The sequence below is a fragment of the Aphelocoma coerulescens genome, chromosome 10 (assembly GCF_041296385.1).
Source record: "Aphelocoma coerulescens isolate FSJ_1873_10779 chromosome 10, UR_Acoe_1.0, whole genome shotgun sequence".
Classification (NCBI taxonomy): Eukaryota; Metazoa; Chordata; class Aves; order Passeriformes; family Corvidae; genus Aphelocoma; species Aphelocoma coerulescens.
This window is the reverse complement of record NC_091024.1, coordinates 13,319,462-13,340,954: the sequence shown is the minus strand read 5'-3', so window position 1 is coordinate 13,340,954 and position 21,493 is coordinate 13,319,462. Positions and strand designations below refer to the sequence as shown.

The following is a 21,493-nucleotide window of genomic DNA, read 5'->3' as shown; positions in this document are numbered from 1 at the left end:
GCATGCCAGCCGCGTCCCGCTGAATGGCGCCGCTCCGCCGCCGGCCGCTGCTGCGGGCGCTGCTGCCGCCGCTGCTGCTCTCGCTGCCAGGTGAGTCCGCCCGGCCCGCGCCCCATTGTCCGCCCGCGCCCCGGCCCCGCTGCGGCCGCCGCACGTGGCTTTATTTATCCGGCATCGGCGGGACCGGCCGGGAGGGACGGGAACCGGCGGCGGCTCCGCGCTTTGTTCGCGCCGCGACGGGGCCGTGAGGGGTGCGGGCGGTGCGCGGCCCCTCCGCGCTCTGGTGAGGGGTTTTCGCTAACGATTCCTTGTAAAATCAGCCTTTTTACGACGCGCCCCGCTCCGGCTGCTTTGGTAGGCTTGTAAAATTAGCGAGTGGGCCGGGCGGAGCCGTCGCACCTGTGTGGCCGCCCCGGCGCTGCGCTCCCCGCGCCCCGCGGCCCCCGGGATCACCGCGCACCCCGCCCGTGCTGTGGCGGTGCCCGAGATGGTGTGGAAGGCGCTGGTTCTCTGGCTCCTTGGCTTTTTGCAGCCTGAGGGCTTCGCGCCGCTTGGACTCAGTACCAAGTTTCCCCAGAGTTGTCCGAGTTCGGTGCGCTCGGAGCGTGTGATAGCGACAGCTTCACCTCGTGCTGTGGGTTCCGCGGCATGACTCGCGGCTCACAGTGCTTGGTAACTTGCACGTCTCTGCTTACATGTCTGTCCTTACAGGCAAAATGTTTTGTTGTTTGTTGTTTTGTTGTGGTTTTTTTTTTTTTTTTCTTCTCTCTTAGGAGTGTGGTGCTTTAGTGAACTGTTTTTTGTGAAAGAGCCGCAGGACGTTACTGTCTCAAGGAAGGATCCGGTGGTTTTAGACTGCCAAGCCCGTGGTGAAGCTCCTGTAACTATTACATGGCTGAAAAACGGAGGCAAAGTGTCTGAAAATGAACGGATCTACACTTTATCCAATGGCTCGTTGTATATCAGTGAGGTGGAAGGAAAGAAGGGAGAACTGTCTGATGAAGGATTTTACCAGTGCTTAGCTCTGAACAAATATGGGGCCATTCTCAGTCAAAAAAGCCACCTTACACTAGCAAGTAAGTCCCAGCTCCTGTTTATTAACCTACTCGTGAGTTTGTGACAGCAGTTCCCTGAACAGCACACAACAACCTATTGTTTTGATTGTGTACCTGAAAAGTTAAAATGCAAAATTATAGAGTTATTTTAGAGAGCCTTTATTTCTTTTTAAATGTTTAAAGATTATGAGAAAAACTATGGTGGTCCCTTTCTGAGTCCCTGCTGTGGCAGAAGTGGTGCAGGCGCCTGCCTGTGAGACCTCTTGGGCAGTGGTGCCTTGTGTGGGTGGCTTATGTGTGTCACCAGTCTCTGGAGCAGGTGGTGATGCAGAGTAATGCTGGCTACAGAAGTCCTGGGTCTTGTTTCCCAAGTGCTGTTCTAGCAGCCTGACAAAAGGGTTATCTACAGAATTGATTAAAAAAAACAAAAAAATTCCTTGTTCGGTAGCTTGATGTGTTGTGCCGTCTTGGGGCAGGCGGAAGGATTAATATAGATGTTTATCTCTGGAGAGGAAAGAGGGGAAAGGTTTTCTGGCCAACTGTAAGGCCTTGCTTTTCTGACATGTGTTCAGCCAAGCAGGTGTGGATGCTGTTCCTTTTGGGACTCCTCTGGAACCTCCCACAAGGGCCTGTTATGTGTTTCCACTAGGAAGCGAGAGTCGCATTTCTGGAGTGACTCCCTGCTGCTGGATGAATGGTGAAGGAAATAGTTGTGTCTAAGTGCTTTTATGGCTTTAACAGACTGACCCCGGGTGTTTGTTGCCCTCTATTTTCCTATCATCTTTAAACATTGAGCAAGAGATGTGTGTGAGGAACGGAATGCTGTGCCTTTTTCCATGGCAGTGCAGAGCTTTGCCACTAGACTACTTCTACAACATGATCTCCTTTTGCTTCCCAAAAGTACATAGGAATGTACTTTTCAAAGAAAAGTAAATTTTGGCAAAGTAAAGAAAACTTTCATTTCAAAGAAAGTATAACACAGAGAGTACACAGTTTATGTAGTCTTCTCATGTTCCCTCTATAATAGGACTTAACTGATGAATTTAATCTAATAGGAAAAGACTTCCTTTGACCTCTTCGACCCTGTTTTTAGTAGCAAGTTGCATAAAACTGGTGCTGGTACCTCTGTGAAAACTTGACATTAGTTCTAAGTTGCAGCTTTTACTAAATTCAACATGAAAATAGTTATTAAAATTGGTACATTAGCTTACATTAAAAGATGTGTGAATGTTAACATTTGTTAGGTTTTTTTCTGTGTCCTTCTGACCTGATTGTAAAAACTGTCCACAAGATCCCCCAGGAAGGTGAGAAAAGCCTTGTTCAGTGAGCCAGAGCATTGGGTGGTTCAAAACCATTCTGGAAGCAGGTGGCTCCAAGTGAATGCTGTTTTCACATGCTGTAAGAATGTGAAACTCTGGACTCTTCATTTCAAAAACCTGTCTATGTATTACTTTTTATCTTGCTCATGTACAGGATTAATAGACTAAGTAATTCTTGGGTGCTTTTGGTAAAATGGTGAAAAATGAAGTATTACAATTTTTGACATTTAAATTCACCTCACTACGTTTCAGAGTGTCAGCATGATTAAAAATTAGACAAGAAAAGCCTTCTAAAGAAGATAGAATTTTTTGTTGTTGTTGTTAACCAACATAAAGCTAAGCAGCCAAGTGGCTGATGCATTCTGTGTGTAGATCTGGAAAATTCAGGGCCACTTTAAACTGGAGACATTGCAGGATGAGCTCTATGCTTAATACCAGAGAACTTCTGGAATAGTACAGAGCATTATAGTAGAACAGCATGGTAATGCAATTGTAGTATTTGGATTTATTCAGACAATACTGGGCTTCTGTAAATGTTTGCTTCTAGCATACGCATTGTTTCATCAGAAAGGTGGTTTAATTTTGCTGATTTTCACCAAGAAAGACTTGTGAACCAATAGATTGCATGCTGTGGAGTGAGATTCTTGTTTTGCAGCCCTTTTCTTTTTCCTTCCCCCCTTCTCTGTGGACTGTGACAAAAGGTTTCTTTTTCTTCTTTGAATACTTGAAAGGTTTTCTATGGCTGTTGGAGAAAACTGGAAGAGATAGCGGATCCATAATGATCACAGTAGGTGTTGTTGACTTAGTGATTAAGTGGTTAACTAGTGGCCAAACATGAAGTTATCCTATGTAGCAGTCTCTTCTCTTTAGTCATGCGCCAATATGACTCATTTCAGAATGTCATCTTTACTGTAAAGCTGTGAAATTGGGCAGCAATTTGTATTGTGATAATTTGGAGCCCATAAAACATGTGCAAAATTAGTTTTCTCTCTCATTTTCACAGTGTTTCTGCCTGCTCTCACGAACTGATTGAACTTTGCAGACGTTTTAAGTGAAATAAATGAAAGTCTTGTCGGGGGATTTTGTAGCCTTACAATTTTTCTTTTTAGAAGCAGTTGTCGGTTGCTGCAAAGGCAAATTACCTTGTGGTCAGGGTACAGAAGGAACTATACATATTAAACAGGTGGAGAATAGGCATTAAATGGGCATTCTTTCTTTGGAGGAAAAAAGCAAATGCTCTCTTCAGTTACTGGTAGCAGCAGGGTGTGAGGATGTTCTTTTACTTTGCCTGGTCAGAGGTTTTTCCAATAAGCTTATCTTTTGCTTCAGAATTGTAATGTTTAGTGTTGCATTTGGAAATCAAAAACTTTAATCTGTCCAAGAGTTTAAGATCTGAACACACAAGGAGATCAGGTCTTGGTTTCTAAAGTTAGAAACTGGAAGCTGAAGGTTGCACTCTTGGCAAGAATTCCATTATTCATGTGCAAATTAAGAATTCACAGGGTTAAAAGGTTAGAAACTGGCCAGGATGAAGTTTACCCTTGTGATAAAGAGCAGATGACCCTCATTCATTGGCCAAAGCTTTCATGTAGCTCCTCTGCAAAGTTAGTGATTGCCATGAATTGTTCTTGAGGAATGCAGAAATTCAAATGTGAGCAGGCCTTTCCTTAAGTGTCACTATGGAGCCTTATCTCCCGAGCACATCAGAGTAGGTCTGCAGGGACAGGGTTCCTCCCCAGAGGCCCCAAGGCTTTGCTTTCCTGTTGTTCATCCATGCACAAAAGAATTTGACTAATTTAGGGCTCTTTTTTTTTTTTCTTCGATCCCCCTACTTTTTTAAAAGGAAACTCTGGTGCTGAGGTGGTGCTTAAGTAAAACTAAATATTAGTTTCAGTACATGCATGTAGTTACTTCCAAAGCTGGCTGATTGATGTGGGAGCAGAGGAGGAGGTCCTATCTGCTTCTTTGTGAGGCAACATGTGGGGGGGAAAATGGTACTACTTAAGAGCATGACTTACTCAAAATTCAACTTTTGTCACTGCTACTGAGAGAGATCCCTTTTAACTGAATATAAAGGGAATGGAGACTTCAGCGAAAGTCCTTTTGGTACAACTTGGAATCAGCCAAAAGTAAACAAGCTGAGATTTTTGTTTTCCTGCATTTTAAAATTGTGATTATTTAACCAAAGTTAACTAAGATTTTGTCTAAAAATAAAGCTCGACTTCCAATAAGATATTATTCAGGAGAAATGGAGAAGGTGGATCATGTTCCGAAGCTGGTAACATGGGCATTGGGCAGTGATTGGATAGGTTGCTCACTGTTTATTTCCTTTTCACAAAAAGTGGAAATGGAATTCTTGAGATGGTTGGATGGTATATAAACAGCATTCCTAGATAACCCTTTCTCCTCTTGTAACTTGGCTGAATTGATTTTAATGTTTGTGAATTACAAGAAATGTAAGCCTAATTCTTCTTGTACAGGTTTCTACATTTCACAAGAGGGAAAGGTTATGCAAGCAGAAGGTTTCTGGGAACATGTTCCTGGAGGGAAACTGTGTGTGCCCACTGCACTGCAGTTTGTGGAGTGCTGGGCCCTTTACACATAGCAGGCTGTATTTTGTGGAAAGTTCGTAATTTTGCTTACCTGCTGAGGCAGTGATTTGACTTCTGGTCCCACTGTCCTGCCAATAATTGGCTGTATTTATGTTTTTATAGCCTAATAGCATCTTTTGCTCTGCTTTTAAATATTTGCACTGAAGAGTGGATCCAGCTGAGCCTCTTTCTGTACTGTGACAATCATGTTTCCTTAGCTGTTCCAGCTGTTCGTTCCCACTTTGGCATTGTGCTGTACCTTGTGTGGGCACAGCTGTATGTGTAGCTAACTGAGCATGGACTGGTCTGGGTTAAAATAATAGAATTAAAACAAAAGATGGTGTTTAACCCAGATGAATTCCCTAATATGGTTTCTCTTGGAGCCACTCACAGTGATTGCACTGGTGTAACTGAGAGGACTGCTGTGGAGGTGGGAAGACTTAGTGGGGACAGGGCAAGGCTAAGGAAACTTAGACTCATCAAACTACAGTCTTTGTGAAACATGTAAGCAGAAATTTTGCCCTTCTGCTACTGATTTTTTTAAAAATAATTTGGTATCTTGCCTTAAAATAACAGGATTAATAGCTGTGGTCTAACAATATAGTTCTCATTTTCTATGGAATCTGTCATTTCAGGTGTCTTCCAAATGCGTATAAAACTCAAAGATATGTTTAATTATTTTAAATAGTAATGGAGAGAGGTACAAATTGTGAGAAAGAAAGGTGGTGTTAGAGGGCAGAAGTGGTTTTGGACAGAGGTGGAAGTGAAATGGCAAATGGTAGCTGTAGGCAATAGTCTTGTGTTGAAAGAGATCCAAAGTCTTAATGCTGTAGAACTGGTGTGGTTACACACAGCTTGAGGAACCTGGTGATCTAGGTTTTGACGAGTGCTGCCCTACTGCTGTTGCTTTGATTGGTTGATTTGAATATCCTGAGAGAAAAATTTATTTCTAAGCTGAGAGTGAACATGGCTGATCCTTAGTGCATTTAAATTCCAGTATTTTTAGGCAGGAGGATGAGGTTCCAATGTCTTAGTCAGCCATGTCAGTTGATAGCAATGAAGAAGAACTGTAAGATTTTTGTTCTTTAACTGAGATATCCTTGAGAAATAAGAAAACTGAGAAATATTATCTTTCTTAACCCTTTTTATTGTAGTATTTTCCTCTACAACTCTCCAAGTGTCTTTTGACCTGAAGTCCTGCAGCACACTGACAGAAGACAATTATCCTTTTAAGACACAACCATACTTTTTTTTTGGTGGTGGTGGTACTAGGGAATTCCCTCCTTTTTCAGCAATGACTGGGCTGCACTTGTAAGAGCTCTTCCACAGAATAAGGAATGTGCTTTTATGTTGTTACCAAGATTAAAAAAAAAACTTAGTGCACATGAACAGTGTTCATTTCCACTACCATGTTACTTGAGAAGTGAGCTTTTTATGGATTTCCTCAACACCTCAGTTTCAAATTTGTGTCAAGACTAATGCCAGACTGAGGCCTTCCATGCCCTTGCTTTTCTTCCTAGCTAGTAACACCAAAGCTGTTAGGGTTTATTTACTAGTTTTTATCAATGTAACTTTACAATGTATAAAGTTTTTGCTGGCTTCTCTTTTAAAAGAATGTTCAATCTTTTTTGTACAGTGTATTCTGTAGCTAATAAAAACTTCACCTACGTGAGAAGTATTGAAGGAAAACATGGTGCTGTGCTAGATGTTGTTCAGAGCTGTGACCAAAAGCACTCACTTCTTACCTGGTGCAAATTCTGTGTGTGCTATGTGCACTAGCCTATGGAGATTCCTTTCCTACTTGCAAGCAATGTATGGCAGCAAAAGATGCTGTTCTGTTCCTGCAGTGTGGTGCTCCCCCCCACTGCTCCCTTTCTTCCCCCTCCCTTTTTCTCTGCATTTCTTGGTGTAGAAATTGTTGAAAGGGCATTCAGTAAGGCCCCCTTTTGTCAGCCAGCTCTGATTATCCTGAAGAAAAGGATCTCACTCTGAGCAGTTGTTTGCCTAGAGACTTGTTGTCACGTCTTCACAATTTAACAGCTGTGGCTATTGATGGTGTGCAGAACAATTTAAGACAATGACAAAAGAGAATCTTGGAGGAAGAATTTAAAAGTTACTAAGCGTTTTCCTACAGAAATATGGTCATGCCCATTGTTGGACAAATTTGTGCTCAGTATTTGTTTGTTTTCCTCAGGATTTTGTATTTTCTCCACACTTTATCTCCAAAATTGTGGACATAGTCTTTATTTAGTTTTGCTTTTTTTTTTGTTTTGTTTCTGTTTCATCAATAGGCCCAGCTGTTAAATTGGGATTGATTACTTCCAGTCTTTATAACTGGTAATCACCACCTAAGTGAAAAAGTAATCAACAATGTCAAGACTCCACGTTTTGTTGAGTAAGTGTGGGTTGTATGGTCAACATTAGTTACTAGGGTCAACCTCTAGGTAGCTTTTAAGCAACAGCAGTGTCTACATTTAAATGTTGATTGTCTCAGCAACTGAGTTAAAGGTGGAAAAAAAATTGCACTAGATCATTTGTGTTGGGAGGTAGAAATCCATTTGGCAGCCTTCCAAAACCTGCATCCATAGTGGAAACAATTTTTGGTTGTATAGATTAAATTGTTACTTTTTAAAGACATAAACAGCAGACTTAGGGAAGAGATGGCTGTGAAACCACCTGAGTATGGACAGTTTGCCTAAGACTTAGTATATGGAATTATTGTAACCTCCTCCTCTGTTTTTTCTGTATGTGAAAACTTTGGAGGGAGATGGCCTTCCTCATTTATTAGAGGAAAATAAGAATAAGTATTATTAGACAGATTTTTTCCCTGCTTCTTTTACTTTATTTCATAACTCTCAATAATAAGTCTATTGGTTTTCTGGTTTTTTTTTTCAATTAAATCAAATTTTGCTTTGGTGAAGTGGAAGTTTTTATTTGTTTTTAACACATAAATGCCCTCAAAGACAAAATAAACTAAGTGGCATCTGGATAATACGGTTAGCATCTCAAGGCCCTGTTCAAAGTGCTTGTTTCTCAAGTGCCCATCTCTTGTACTGCTGCTGGAGGTTTCTGACACAGCAGTGCATCTGCAGCTTAGGGAAATAGAATCTAGGTATCATTTCCCCCAGAGGCAGACAGGTCTGCTCCTGAAGTTCACTTGGATTCTTATTATCAAAACCCAAAAATGACAGAATGCGTAATCTTTGTATTTTATGGGGTAAAAATGTCAGGGTTCCTGAGTCTTTCTGTGCCAGTATTACACATTAAACAACTTTTAAAACTCCCACTGTGGTCAGGGTCTGACTTCTCTGACTTTGGCTAATGAGAAAACTGTAAATTTTTCAGTAGTTAAGCTTGAGCAAGTTATGTTTGCTTCTAGCCTGAGCACTGTAGCAATAGTATTCTGTAAGTACCTGCTTGTTTACAGGATGTCAGAGCAGTAGAATGCAATGTGAGAAATGAAATACTGAAAATGAACTTGTTGTAAAAGACATAGGAATGCTGACAACAAGCTTTATGTCTAAAGCTTTTATCAGGATTATATGATTTGAGGTAAAAGTTGCAATGTACCAAGACACTACTTCACCATCTCCAGCAGGGTTACTGGGGAGAAAGATAGTCAGCAAAGAGTGCAGTTATTTAACCTTCTGTAGTCATGATTCTTGCATTTATACCTGTTTTAATTGACTTCCTCTTCTGATTAAAATAGTGAGAATATGCCCTCATTCCCATAAATTATTTGAAAGCGTTTTTTTGACGTTGTTTCTGCATGTAGGCAAAGCTTTGGGGAAAGGAATGACTCCTGGAACACAAACGTCTCTTCTTCTCAAGACCTCACAGCACATTTTTACTTGTATTTTACCAATTCTTTCAATGGTAGAATAGTGCTAAGCAAATGACACCTCCAGCCTTGGAGAAGAACTGTGCTTGAAAGCAGTGTCTGCCATCAGAATCCTGGTACAATTCTCCTGGACAGTGGGGAGTAAGATGATTGCTGTTTCAGGATGGTGGCAGAAATGTATTGTGAAAAGCATGAAGCCAGCTGCAGAGGGGGTCTTTGATATATTTTCCCATCTACAGAATCTTAGGAAGAAAACCTCCTGTGTACTGACTGATATCAAGGGACTGGTGGTCGGATGGGTTTGATCTCAAAACATTGCAATTCACTGTATCTGTATTCTGATGTGGAACATCTTTGCCAAGCACACGTTTTAGGTGGATGGTGGCGTGGGTGACAAATTCCGTATGTGCAAGATTTTTGGAATTGCAGCTTCAGGTGGAACAAACACAGTGTTTTAGATAGAAGAAAAGTCTGTCTTTAGCTGCAAGCTACTCTGAGTGTATTGATGACAAAGCAGCAAAACTTACCTTGTCCTAGTCCTCTAGCCTCAGAAGGTGTTAAAATTATGATTTAGAATTTAATAATAGCAATAATTTACCTTGGCCTAGAATTATGTTAGAAATTTGCTCTTCAACTCTGAGGGGCAGTAGTTTAATTTTGAAATTATTTGCTTATGAGGGAGAGTTTTAAAAGAAATAATTATCTGATTGACCAGGCATAAGAGGTACTTTATTACAAGAGGTAGTAAGAGGTAAGTTATTACAAGAGTTAAGCATGTCATCTGGTGTTCTTTTAATACATAGCTGGGGGAAGTTAAACAAAGTCTTTACAGCTTGTGGCGTGCATCTTGTATAGAGTGATGAATGAATGTGAAACTGGAGAGGATTCTTTGAACAGAAGCAACTTTATATTTTCAAATTTGATTTTTAGCGTCTTCAGATAATAATCTTGATCACATTGATTGAGTACATTGTTCTCATTTCAGTAGATCAGAATTTCTTGTGTAAAACCTGGTTTCTGGGGTTTTCTTGGCTCTACTTTGAGGTATTTCAGATTAAAGTCTAAACAAGATAAAATAAGCATGAGTTTCTCATATGAATAGCAAGGCTCCATCTTCTCCCTCTAAAATCATAGAAGTTATCTCTCAGCATATTTTACAAAGTGGGTTTGTCAGCTCTTTTAAGCTATATTGAGAGACGCTTTACACCTTAAAATGGAAAGGAAAACATATCAAATAGAAAAGCTCTTCATTTATTTGCTGATCTGTTCTAACATTGAAATTTTTCTCATAATTTGTGTCCTCTCCCATGTTCCCACTCTTTCTTCTGTCAGGTGCAGGCTGATTTTGCTGCATTTAGTTAGTTTTTGTTTTTTCATTTTCTCTTATAAATGTCACATATGTGCTATATTATTGTTTTGGATCTGCAAAACTGCTTCTGGTGACCCCTCCTTCCTTATTCCTGTCTTATGACTGGAAGGAGGTGCTGTTTTCCAGTGGAGCTTATTTTCACAGCTGTGGCAGAGGAGGGAAGTGTCATAAGATACTTTGAGGTCAGTTTTGACCCCAAATTTAGATGAGGTAAAAATGATTCCACAGAACTATAATATCTTGTCTCAGGTGGTCTGTCTTTCACTTAAAATCAGACAATAATTATGATTAAGAAAAAGCTGTTTTAATAGCCATTGCAGTAATGTACAGTAAAACCAGTTCAGTGTTACACAGTATTGTTTTTTGCTTTACAACTTGTTACGGCTGGAAGTTTTCAAATAACCTGTTACCTTTTGAAAGAAACCTTAAAGTCTTTGAACATGCAGAAGAATTTTAAATGCTCACTCCTGCTTGTACAATCTTGAACATATTAATAAATTGCTTAGATGACTTATCAGCAAATTAACTAGTGTAAATTATTAAATTACCATTTCCCTGTCCACATCAAGATCTCTAGTAAACCTCTAATAACTGTAACATGTGCCTCAGGCAGAGCTGTGCATTATGTATGTTCTTTGTAGCGAGAATTCGTTGACTTTATGAAACCATTGACAGACATTTATCATTTTGTTCATTAAACTTGTCTGTGACATCCGGTAAATTGATGTTAACTGGAAATATTCTCTGGGAGTTCTGGCACGACTCTGTCATTTTGCCTGAGGAGAAACTTTGTACATAGCATGTCCCAAATTACAAGGGTGAAACTTCCTTCCCCCACCTCCTCTCCCAAAGCCTAAGTGAGCATATGACCAGCTCTTTTTCCCCCTCTTGCTTTCAATGCTTATTTATGCAAACAGCCCTGTAGCCTTGTGGTTTGCAAGCAGATTTATCATTGATCTTCAGTAGAGGTTGAAAGTGGATCTTGCTTTTATTAGTTCAGCCAGTCTGTGCCAGGAAGGCAGCTCAATTTTATCCCACAGCATATAAGAAATTAACTGTGGAATACTTGGTAGCATTGATGGGAGTTTTGTGACAATCCCAGCACGTGGCAGTTAGTACTTGTTTTTAATGGTCATAATCTTTACCCAATGTTGCTTGTTGCTGATTCTCATAGTGTTTCGTAGGTGACCAAATGCTTTGCTGAAAGCCTTTTAATAGTGTAGAGCAGTGCTTTGTTTGGTCTTCTGAAATTACTTTGTTTGGAATGATGAACAATTTTTTCTGCTTTTGAGCACCCAGTGTAGAAAAAAATACACACTTTTAACACCTGCCAGTGTTTGATTCCTGTGGGATAGCTATCTCTGGTAATGGTAGAGGCTGTTAATAGGATATCTGCCTGCCTTCTAGTGTTCCTGTTGTGCTACCTGAATCCAGCTGTATCAGGGATCTTTCAAACAGATATGAATGGACTAACAAATTGTGCCATAACTAACCAAAATATTTATTAAAGGGTCTAAGATACCATAAAAAAATTGAATACCCAAAAAATCCATTACATAAAATTTTTGTCTTTTGAGAGAAAGAGTAGAACAGTTGGCTCTTGAAAATATATTGTGTCTCAGTACATAATAGTTCACTGGATTAAATGAATTTATTGATTTCTGCTTCTTTACTGACACACATTTATGAGCAGTTTCTTTGGCACCATGGCCACATGTCAAAGGTCATAACTTTCCTTCACTGTGGAAGAATAAAAGCTTTCAGATGGTGAATCCCTGAAATCTAAACAGGGCTTTATCCTCCCTTCCCCCCTCTGTGTAATTACTGGTTTTGCATGGATTTATTTAAGATAAATACACAATAATAATAAAAACTATAAATTCTAAAGGAACTCCTATATTATCTATCATAAAATGGCTGCAGGAAGCTCTATACAAAAAGGCAACATATCTAACCTGCTAATAGGTACTATTATGGAGCACATGGTAGTATATTAGACTCCTTTAAGGTCAAAGATTTTATTGAAAATGGTCAGTTTTGAGAACACAATAAGTATTTTTCATGAAGAATTTTATTACACTTCAGTTTAGAAACAGTATTTCTTTCCTTTTGGCGTTGTGTATACTTCATGTGCCAGAGGAGATCCTGAAAGCAGATCCTACTTGAGAGAATGAACGTTTGAAATCTGTGCTTTGTGTTTAGATGAATGTTTATAATGTTGACATTTTCTTTAATGACCTTCATTAGTAGTAAGTAGCCCAGGGAGCTTTTGGTGTGTACTAGATATGAAAGTCCACTCATGACATAAACATGAAGTTACTAAAAAAAGAAATTACAGTGAAGCATAAAGAAGTTTAATCAGTCCACTAGTTTGCTAGAGGTAAGTAGGTAGGAGTAGTGGGGCTTTGGGACTATCTAGGAAGAGTTTGTCTTCTGTTTCTGGCAGCTACTAACTGGTAGATTAGCTCTGACCCTCTCAAGACATAGCAGTTGAAGGTAACCTCACCAGGGTGTTACTTTGATTTAAAATAATTAAAATATTTGTGTTAGGTAAGGTGCCATAGGTTTGAATTGTTAACATGGCTGGCTATAGTCCTCTTAGCAAGGATGTTTCTGAATAGCAGAGCCTGGAGTTCTATCAATGGGAAGAACACCCCATGATTTTCTAAGAAGGCATAAAAAGTTCCCCCATTCCCTGCCCCAAGAAAGAATCGGCTGCCAGCCTTTATTTTTGCATAGTAGAGATGAAGCCTATTAATCTTTTAATCATGATTTTTTAAAAAGCTTTTAATCATGATTCTTGCAAAAAAACTATCGTGATAGACTTTTCTTCTGCTCTGTTATTTTTGTGTGTGTGTGCAAATGATGATCTTATTCTAAGGGAGCTAGTGGCACTCTGCTCTTAAATTTACCAATATTTATATTGTAGAACTGTTGTTGCTAATTTTCTGACGTGTTAACCTTTTGGATAGAAATTTGTCATGTAAGCATCCATCTCTTTACTTTTAAATTTTTCTAATACAGTATATTTCATCAGGGCTGTTTATCCTGTTCCCTAGAGCAAATCTAAGAGGAAACCGTTTTCTGTGTTTTCTCTTCTTTTCACCAGGACAGCATGGGAATGTCTGCTTAGGGAACAGAGACATGGAACATGTTGGGGAAGTGGTCTTTGTGTCTGGAAGTAGCTTTTGTTGTTGCTATGACTAGAATTGGTTGTCCTGTAAGTTCTGAGAAAAAATCTCAAACTTTTTTGGTTTTTTGGCAAATGTTCATACAACCTTACTCAACTTGACTAGCTAGAGACACAGAAGGTGCTGCTTGTGCTGAGCGTGTTGCTTGTGAACCAAGTTGGGCTTTCCCTCTAAGCAGTCCCGGACAGATGTAGACTTGCTTTTTTTTCCTGTCCTGCATTAATGAGGAGCTGAAGTGTGATCTAACACTGCCTGGAGAAACCAGCTGGCATGGAAAGCTGGAAACAATGCTCTAATTACCTGGAGAGGAAGTTTGGGAGGGGAAGGGGGTGAGGTGGAGGTGTGAGTGGTATCATGTGTCTAGAGGTCAGGAAGGGTATTGGTGGGAAGAGGCGAGTGCTGAGGAGAATCTTGTGGAGTGAGGGGACCTGGGCTTGGCTCTGTTTGGAGACTGCCATGGGCAAAAGTTTGGAGTGGAAGAGGACTGGGAATCTGCCAAAGACGTACTCAAGAGAGCGTGCCCATCTGAGCAGCTGACCTTTCAGGCCGTGGAAAGTGTACCCAGGAGGCCTGAACTTCCCTTGGGAACTTTAGAAAGACAAAAAATAATCTAGTCAGGGGATCTTTAGAGTATTAAAAATGCATTGCTGCTTCAGCCAGAAGCTTCTGCAATATGTGACATGAGCCCACATGTCCCTACTTTTCATGGGAAGTCTTTGATTATGTGTTTCTTATGGCCTTGATATTTGATACGAGGTTCTGAGGTTTGATCAGTTGAAGCTGCAACAAGTTGGGGGAGCTGTCCATGATTGCAACACGTGGAGTGCTGTGAAGGATCAGTGTCATGTCTTGGACGTCTAAATTTAGTGAATATTTCAGTCCACCATCCAACGTTTGTCCATACCCAACAGTAAAATTAAATTAATAATGGAACGTAATCTCAAGGTGTTGTGAAAGTGGATGCAGTAACATTTGTGAAGAACTGTAGTGCACAGCCCAGCAGGAAAGGCCATAGGGAATTTGGTAACTCTGTTTAGGGCAATGCTTAACAGAGTGTAATAAACAAGGAATGAGGCCACACACTGAACAGAGAGGAGAAAACAAAATATTGAATAGATGCTCATTATGTGAGCACCATTCATTTGGTGCTGTGAATAGTGGGGGAAGTGGATTGTGCAGTTGTATTGTTTCCTAAAGCATGTATATAAACAGAGCAAATCAGTTACATAAACAGCTTCATTTCTTCAGTTTCCCAACTTCTGAGCATTTGGGCTTGGAAATTTTCATTGTATGTGTATACACACATGTGAGAGACAGGTATATTGAATGTGAGTGGGAAAATTAGGGATTAGCTTCATTTATCTAATGATGTATGTAACGCAAAAAAAAGAAATAAATATGCTTGAAAATATTAGAGTTTTATAAGGACAGGATGTCGTGAAAAAAAGACTTGTAACAGAGAGTCTTGTGGCAACTTCTTAAACAAATAGATTTGTCAGAACTTTCTGATTCAACCAAAACGTGGTATCTGAGCATGTATTCAGCAATAACTTTAACTTGATAGTAATAATGCCCAAGTAATATTTTATATGTATGTATATACACATATGCTCATCTATACATTCTCTGTCACTACAAACTTTACTCTGTCATCTGACTGAGATGGAAACTGGGTTTATTGCTGGTGCAGAGAAGAAGAGCTATTTTGAGGTGCCAGGCAGGACTGTGTGCTCCAGTGCTGTGGAGTAGTTGGCACCTGTGGGTTTCACCTCCTCTTTTATCTGGTTTGTCTCTTCTCTTAAGTATTTACTCTCCTACATGGCCTGGACTACCACCTTCTCGTTAGGCTACAGGTCTTACGTTGAGCCATAGGACAGATTTTTGGAAATACAGCCCTGCAGTCGTGACTAGAGAAAAGCCCCAATACTTGGGGTGGTGTGTTGTTGTTGTTTTTCCTTTCTTTTTTTTTCTTTTTATTTGTTTCTCCTGATACATTTATATAAAGAATCTCAAAAGTAGTGACGTATTCAAGACCTTGTGCCTTCAGTGCAGCATGTACACCTGGATCCTCTTGGGGATCTGTACCTTTGGGTGCAGGGACCTTCTTTCTCTGAGGATGTTTTTCACAGGCCTGTTCAGAAGCTGGAATTATGGGGAAGTGTAAAGCATTATTTTTATGTATTTTAATTGTTTCTCACTATTTAGTTTCTGCAGTGTCTTCTGTTTATCTAAATAATGGTTGCCCGGCCTTTCACAAACTTGTGATGGGGAAAGATGGTGACCACCTGAAACAATATCATCTGTGGCAGAATAGCCTGAGAACTTTAAATAACCAAAGGGGACCGTTTCCAAGGCAGCTAAGTGACCTTTGTATCCCAGGAGCAGACTATTCATAGAGGCAAAGCCTTTGTCCTGCTTTGACCAGTGGTCAGTGAACTCTGGCAGGCCCCTCGGCTCACCATCTTGGCCCTAGACTAGCAGCTGGTGATTGATTCATTTAACTGTCCAGATTCACATTCTTCTGTCAAGGACTTGTCAAGGAAGAAAAAGGTTCTATGGAGGGCTATTCATTTTACTAAAAGGAAGGGGATGCATTATATGATTGAGTGGATTACTTTTGGGTCAGAAGAGTTCCTGCATTGCTCCGTTTTAATTCGGCCTTCAATCAAAGAGAGATTTAGTTTATCAGTGCAGTGTGGTGCTCATGTAGAGGGACAGATAATTTCAATTCCATCAGTGCAATAGGGTTGTTTTGTTTTGTTTGTTTGTTGTTGTTTCCCCCTGTCCTTTCTGTGACTTGTCCACCCCACTGTGTTTCTGCCAAAAAATTCATAGATTTTTGTGATTTGCTGATATGACAGAGTTAAGAATATTAATTATTAATCTCACTCTTAGATTTAATATGTGTGATATATGAGTATTAATGTTTCTACCTCTCGTATATGGTTTTAAGCAATCCAGGAAAGCCTCAAATAAGTAAAAGATTAGTGTGTTACCTCTGTTTTGGATGAAGAGAAAAGTGAGAAGAGAATAAATTCTACAGGACCCAACTAATAAATTACTTTCCTCCAGACAACACAGGCAATGGTAAAGCTGAGGTTAGACCCCTAGTATTTTCTATCTAGTCCCTATTTTCACCTGTAACAATTGTTTCTTGCACAAACTCAGCATTTTCTAAATGCTCAGGAGAGCTGTTTTCTTCTGCTGGTTTAGAATGCCCTTTCTTGTAAAACAAGGAAGGTGTTTCCATACATTATGAAACCTGAATCATGTTTTCAGTTTTATAACTAATACGTACAAAAAACCAACTTTGAATTGCACTAGGGAGGCGTGTTTCAGCTTCAGTGCGTTGCCAGGCTCCTCTGTCCATTTGACCTCCAGCTGGGTTGTGTTTCCAAGAAAATTAGGATTTTCTTGCTGGTCCTCTTCACGAAGTACTGAGCAGAGCATGTCCTTGCTTAGCTCCTTCCACTGGAAATAACAGGCATTAGAGAGCAGATCCTGCCAGTTAACCTTCTGCCTCTGTTTGAATGAACATGATGAGCTGCAGCAGATGAAATATGACCTTCAAGTTTCTTTTCCCCACTCTCATAAGCTATGAATTGTTTTGATTTGGCTTATTGAACGTATTATGAGGGATTTCTGATTGGCTTCAGGCCAAGGTGTTTTACTTCTGCTGATGGAAGTACAAGTGCATAATTTAGAAGAAAATACAGTAAAGCTTGGTCTGTTTTATTCTTTTCTCTCCCTCTTTTTTTTTTTTTGGGAAAAGGGAAAATTTTGTATTTGTCAAGATAAATGAATGGCTTAACTATCTTAAGAACACGAGGGAGGATGGAAATCTGAGATTATCTAACCTTGCTAACGCTTCTCTGTTAGACACCTCTACATATGTGTCAGAAATCTGGGAAAAGAAAAACACCTGTTGAATAGGCAGCCTTCTTTCATGGAGGCCTGGTGGTATTCCTTTCCTGCCAGCAGCTGTGTTTCCCAGGGATCAGTCCCCTTGCTTGGGACTTGCTTGTTTCAGGCTGGAATAGGATGTCTGAGATGGTGATACCAGCTTCTCTGGGCTCCAGAAAACACTTCCCTCAGTGCTTCCCTGGTGGCTTTGATTCATGGCCTTGAGTCAGAGACAAATAATGAGCTTTTAAAAATCATGGAAAGGAAAAATGGGTTGTCATTGTGTGTTGGGGAAAAAAAAGTATTCTAATAACTAGATGTATTACCTACTTAGTAGAACATGGCTGTTTAGTTGTGCTGTGACTGGGCAAACTGGAAGTCCAAGAGTCCAACAATTGCCTCCCACCCAAGCAGTCAATAGCCATAGCAAGGTGACTTCCTCTAAAGACGTTGAAGGCAATATAATTTTTATCTGGTTGCACTTCTACTTTGTTTCATGTGAAAATTGCAAGAGTTGTAAACACTTCCCCCTCCCCTACCTCCAGAATTTTTCAGGTAAGCATCTAATTAGAGGATTTAAGTTGCTCCAATAAATAGGTAGTACTGACAGTGTCTTTTGTTACTTGGTTTTTTGTGTGAAGTTTGTTTCTGATTTTCTTTCTGCTACCCTCTGTTGAAAGACCGTTCTTGGGTGAGATCTCTGGGCTGTGTAACGCAGCAGTGGAGCATTTGGTGACAGGGAAATGAGCTGCAGGCATTTGGCCCTTGAGAGTGGAGGCATTTCTTCTTTCCTTTCCCCGTGGGAATGACGAAATGTTGACATTTGGAGAGGGGGCTGAAGGGCTTGAATTCCCAACACCCCTGCTCAGCATTTTGCAGTGAAATTGTCTTTCATCCTGGGTTGCTGATCCTGAAACACTGTAAGCAAAAAATGGAGAGTGCTCCTATCTCTCAGGAATAGCATTTCTGACAGTCTGGAGACTTAACAGCACCACCATATCAACTTACACTCATTCATATGGGGATGGTGTCAGTTTGCCACTGTATGAAATGAAACCCCTTTCTCTGCCTTCCCCCAGATGTGAGGGAAGGCGCAGTGGTGGGCGGTGCAGCAGAGGAATGTGTGGGGCCCTGCTCCTGGCCTGGGATGTGCTCTGTGGTGCTTCCTCTGATTGATGAGCTAGGCAGGGTGAGGTGAAGAGTGGGTTTTGCATTGTACTTTGGGTCTAGTTTTATTTTAGCCAGGAATAGCATTTATTCATTTTTAGAGATACAAGACTGATAAATAGAGGTCTTACCCTTCTGCTGGCATCTGCAGTGAAAGTCATTGGTCAGAATGGTGCAGATTTATGCTTGCAGTGCTGCAGACTCTTGTTGCAAAGTGCTGAAATTGTCTTTTCTGTGTTGCACTGAGCGATTATTAAATTTTTCTTGTTCTTTGAGGAACTTTAGAACCATAGCAGTCAATCTTTAAATCTTCAATGTTCTATTTTTGTTTCATTGTTTTTGTTTTGTTTTGTGGGGTTTTTTTTGGTTTTTCTTTTTGGATGCCAGATTAGGTTAGTTGTGAAGGGACATGTCTTTTGTTGCAAAATCCTGCTTGTGTTCTGATCCTTGTCTTCATGTTGTAAAGTGCAAAACTGTGCTAGATGTTCCCCATGCAACAGTTGGGCTATTAAGCAGAACTAATTCTTCACAGAATGGCAGCAACTCCAAAGAAAGGCATCTGTGGGATTAAGCATAGATACTAGAAGGCAATCACTAGGCAAACTGCTGAAGGAAATCAGTCCTTGCAAGGGAGAAAGTGGTGTGTTCTTTCTACTGAATGCATGCAGCCACACAAGTAGAACAGCTTTGAAGCTGGTTAATGTGGCTTACTGTGTGCCTTTTCTCTCCTATTTCCTATGTTTCTTGTCTGCAGAAGAGCAGAGGGGAATTCCTTGATAAGTGCATTAGCATTTATTGTGCCTTCTGTGGCCACACACTGTTGCCTGGATGATAGATAGACTGAGAAGGGAAAACCCCAGCTGGGATGCCTTCAAAAGTGGAAAGATCAAATCTCTCATGCTTGTTTACATGGCTTGGTAAGGAATGTCAGTCACACCATCAATAAACTGTTGAATATATAGAGGCACATATTTCAAAGCCTCAAGATTTTAATTCCTTTAAAACAGTGCTAATGATAACTCCTGAGGTGATATGTTTGTCTGCTTTTATTGGTATGGGTGGTAGTGGTATCTTTTTTCCCTCCTATCAAATTATTCAGGTGTAGTGAGGCAATATGTGTAGTCATGTGAGTAGCTTGCATGTAGCTGCAAGAGTGGCATTGTTGCAGTATCAGTAGCTGCTTCTACCAAAGGAAAATAGAAAGACCTAGGTGTATTATCCTGTACTTTCTTCCTTCACAGACTGGGAATTCTGATGCATGGCCTTGCATTGCAGTTGTGGATTCTCATCTCAGTGCTGCTCTAAGAGCACCTGATGGGCAGGAGAACAAACTGTAAAATAAGGTGTTCATGGGTTGGTAGTTTGTAAGTGAGGATCCTTCGGTTATTTTCTCTAGCACATTGCTGCTGCCCGGAATCCCATTTATTGTCACAATTACGTTATCATGTCATGGATAACAACCTCTGTGTCTGTTCCAGGAGTTTGAAGAAGTGAGGAGGGAACAGACAGTCACCTTGTCAAATTGTACCTTTCTGTTCCTGCATGTGTGTTTCTGCATTGAAGAGAACTTTTTGATGGGTGATTATCCACTTCTGAGGAGCCAATTTTCTTAACTGTTTTGAGATTTTTTTTTTCCATAACATACAGAGTGGACATGCTGATTATGAACTCTTTCTGTTGCTAAGGTTAACACTTTCCAAAATGTAGTGCTGCCTGTTCAGCAAAAGAAAAGAACATCTTTCTTGAAGTACAGTATATCCTGAGAAAAAAAATTATTGTTTTTATCCTTGAAAAAATTGATCAGTATCAGAGAGATTCCTGATGTATTGTGATGGTGTTGAGGTATTTTTTCTTAACTTTTTGAGTTTTTTCTCCTTTCCTGTCTTCAACATGCATGCATTTGAGTCCTCTTCTCTTGATTTTCTGCACTGGAATAGACCAGAAACTTGCTCACAAAACTTCCATTCTCTATGTGGATGTCATGGTTTTAAGCTGAAACCAGGACAGTGGAGAAGACAATATATTTTCCTACTTTTTGAGGATACTGTAAGAATGAAGGAATAAGGATATAGTGTAGGAAAGAAAGGATAAATGAGTACATTTCCCTAAAAACCTAGTCCAGAATAACCTAGTTGACTTCCAGGTTTTCAGGAAGAGAAAATACTACATATGAAACTGCAGACTGGTCTTAACTTTGAGAAGCTGGTGGTGAAAACTGCCTGTGTGTGGCCATAAGCACTTTTATAGAATCTAGTCCCAGACCAAATGATGGAGAGCTTAGTGATCTTCAGTGGACAAATTCAGACTTGGTTATTCCTGTACAGGGATTTTTAAAATGATCATTCGTCAGCCACTGAATTAAGAGCTTTAAAGAAAGGAGCAGAGGGACCTGAAAGTGTTAGAGGAAACAAATGAGATTGCAGCTGACATCTCCAAGGGAACTTTTGTTCAAGGGTGCTCAGGCTGTTGACCTCTTTGCTTCTCCATTTCACTGCCTTTGGATTATAGCATTCTTCAGTACCAGAAAAGTAGTGGGTAATTTCTGAATGGGCAGTTTTAAATTTTTTTTTTTTTTAAAGCAGAGACATTGGGCATTGCTGTACAGAGATTTTAATGCACAAAGAAACAGTTTTCTTTGTATTTTATAAGTATGGGTTTTGTATATGAGGCTAATTATTTCTTCCTTCTTATTGGAGATTGGAGAGTAATGCCTGGTGATCTGCATCTTAGTTTGGAAATCATTGTCTAAACATTGCACTTCTTAGATACCTGCCAGCAAGTTGGCAAGAATACGAGAGAGGAAATGACAAATTAGACTATACCATTGTTTCCTCCTTTTTTACACTACTTTCTCTATTGCTTTTCTCTCTCATTGTTTAGTTTAGTGTGGAAGTAAGTATGTGGTAGGCTTGGAGTAAATGTTTTTGCAATAAGGTGACCATAAGTTTTAGCAGAGCAGTTGCCCAAACTGGCTGGCAGTATGTTGCAGGCAAACTGCAGTAAGCTGTGCAAAGGAGCTCAGCCTTTAGCTGAGCAGTCAGGGCCTTGTAGAAGATT

At 40.2% G+C, this 21,493-nt stretch overlaps 1 protein-coding gene across 1 annotated transcript in view; it reads left to right on the top strand.

Annotated features, from left to right (window-relative positions):
* Positions 1-2: 2 nt before the first annotated feature.
* Positions 3-21,493, top strand: part of PRTG (protogenin) — a 76,861-nt gene continuing 55,370 nt past the window's right edge. The window contains 2 exon segments of the mRNA XM_069026075.1: positions 3-90; positions 774-1,076. Coding sequence (XP_068882176.1) covers positions 3-90; positions 774-1,076 — 391 coding nt within the window.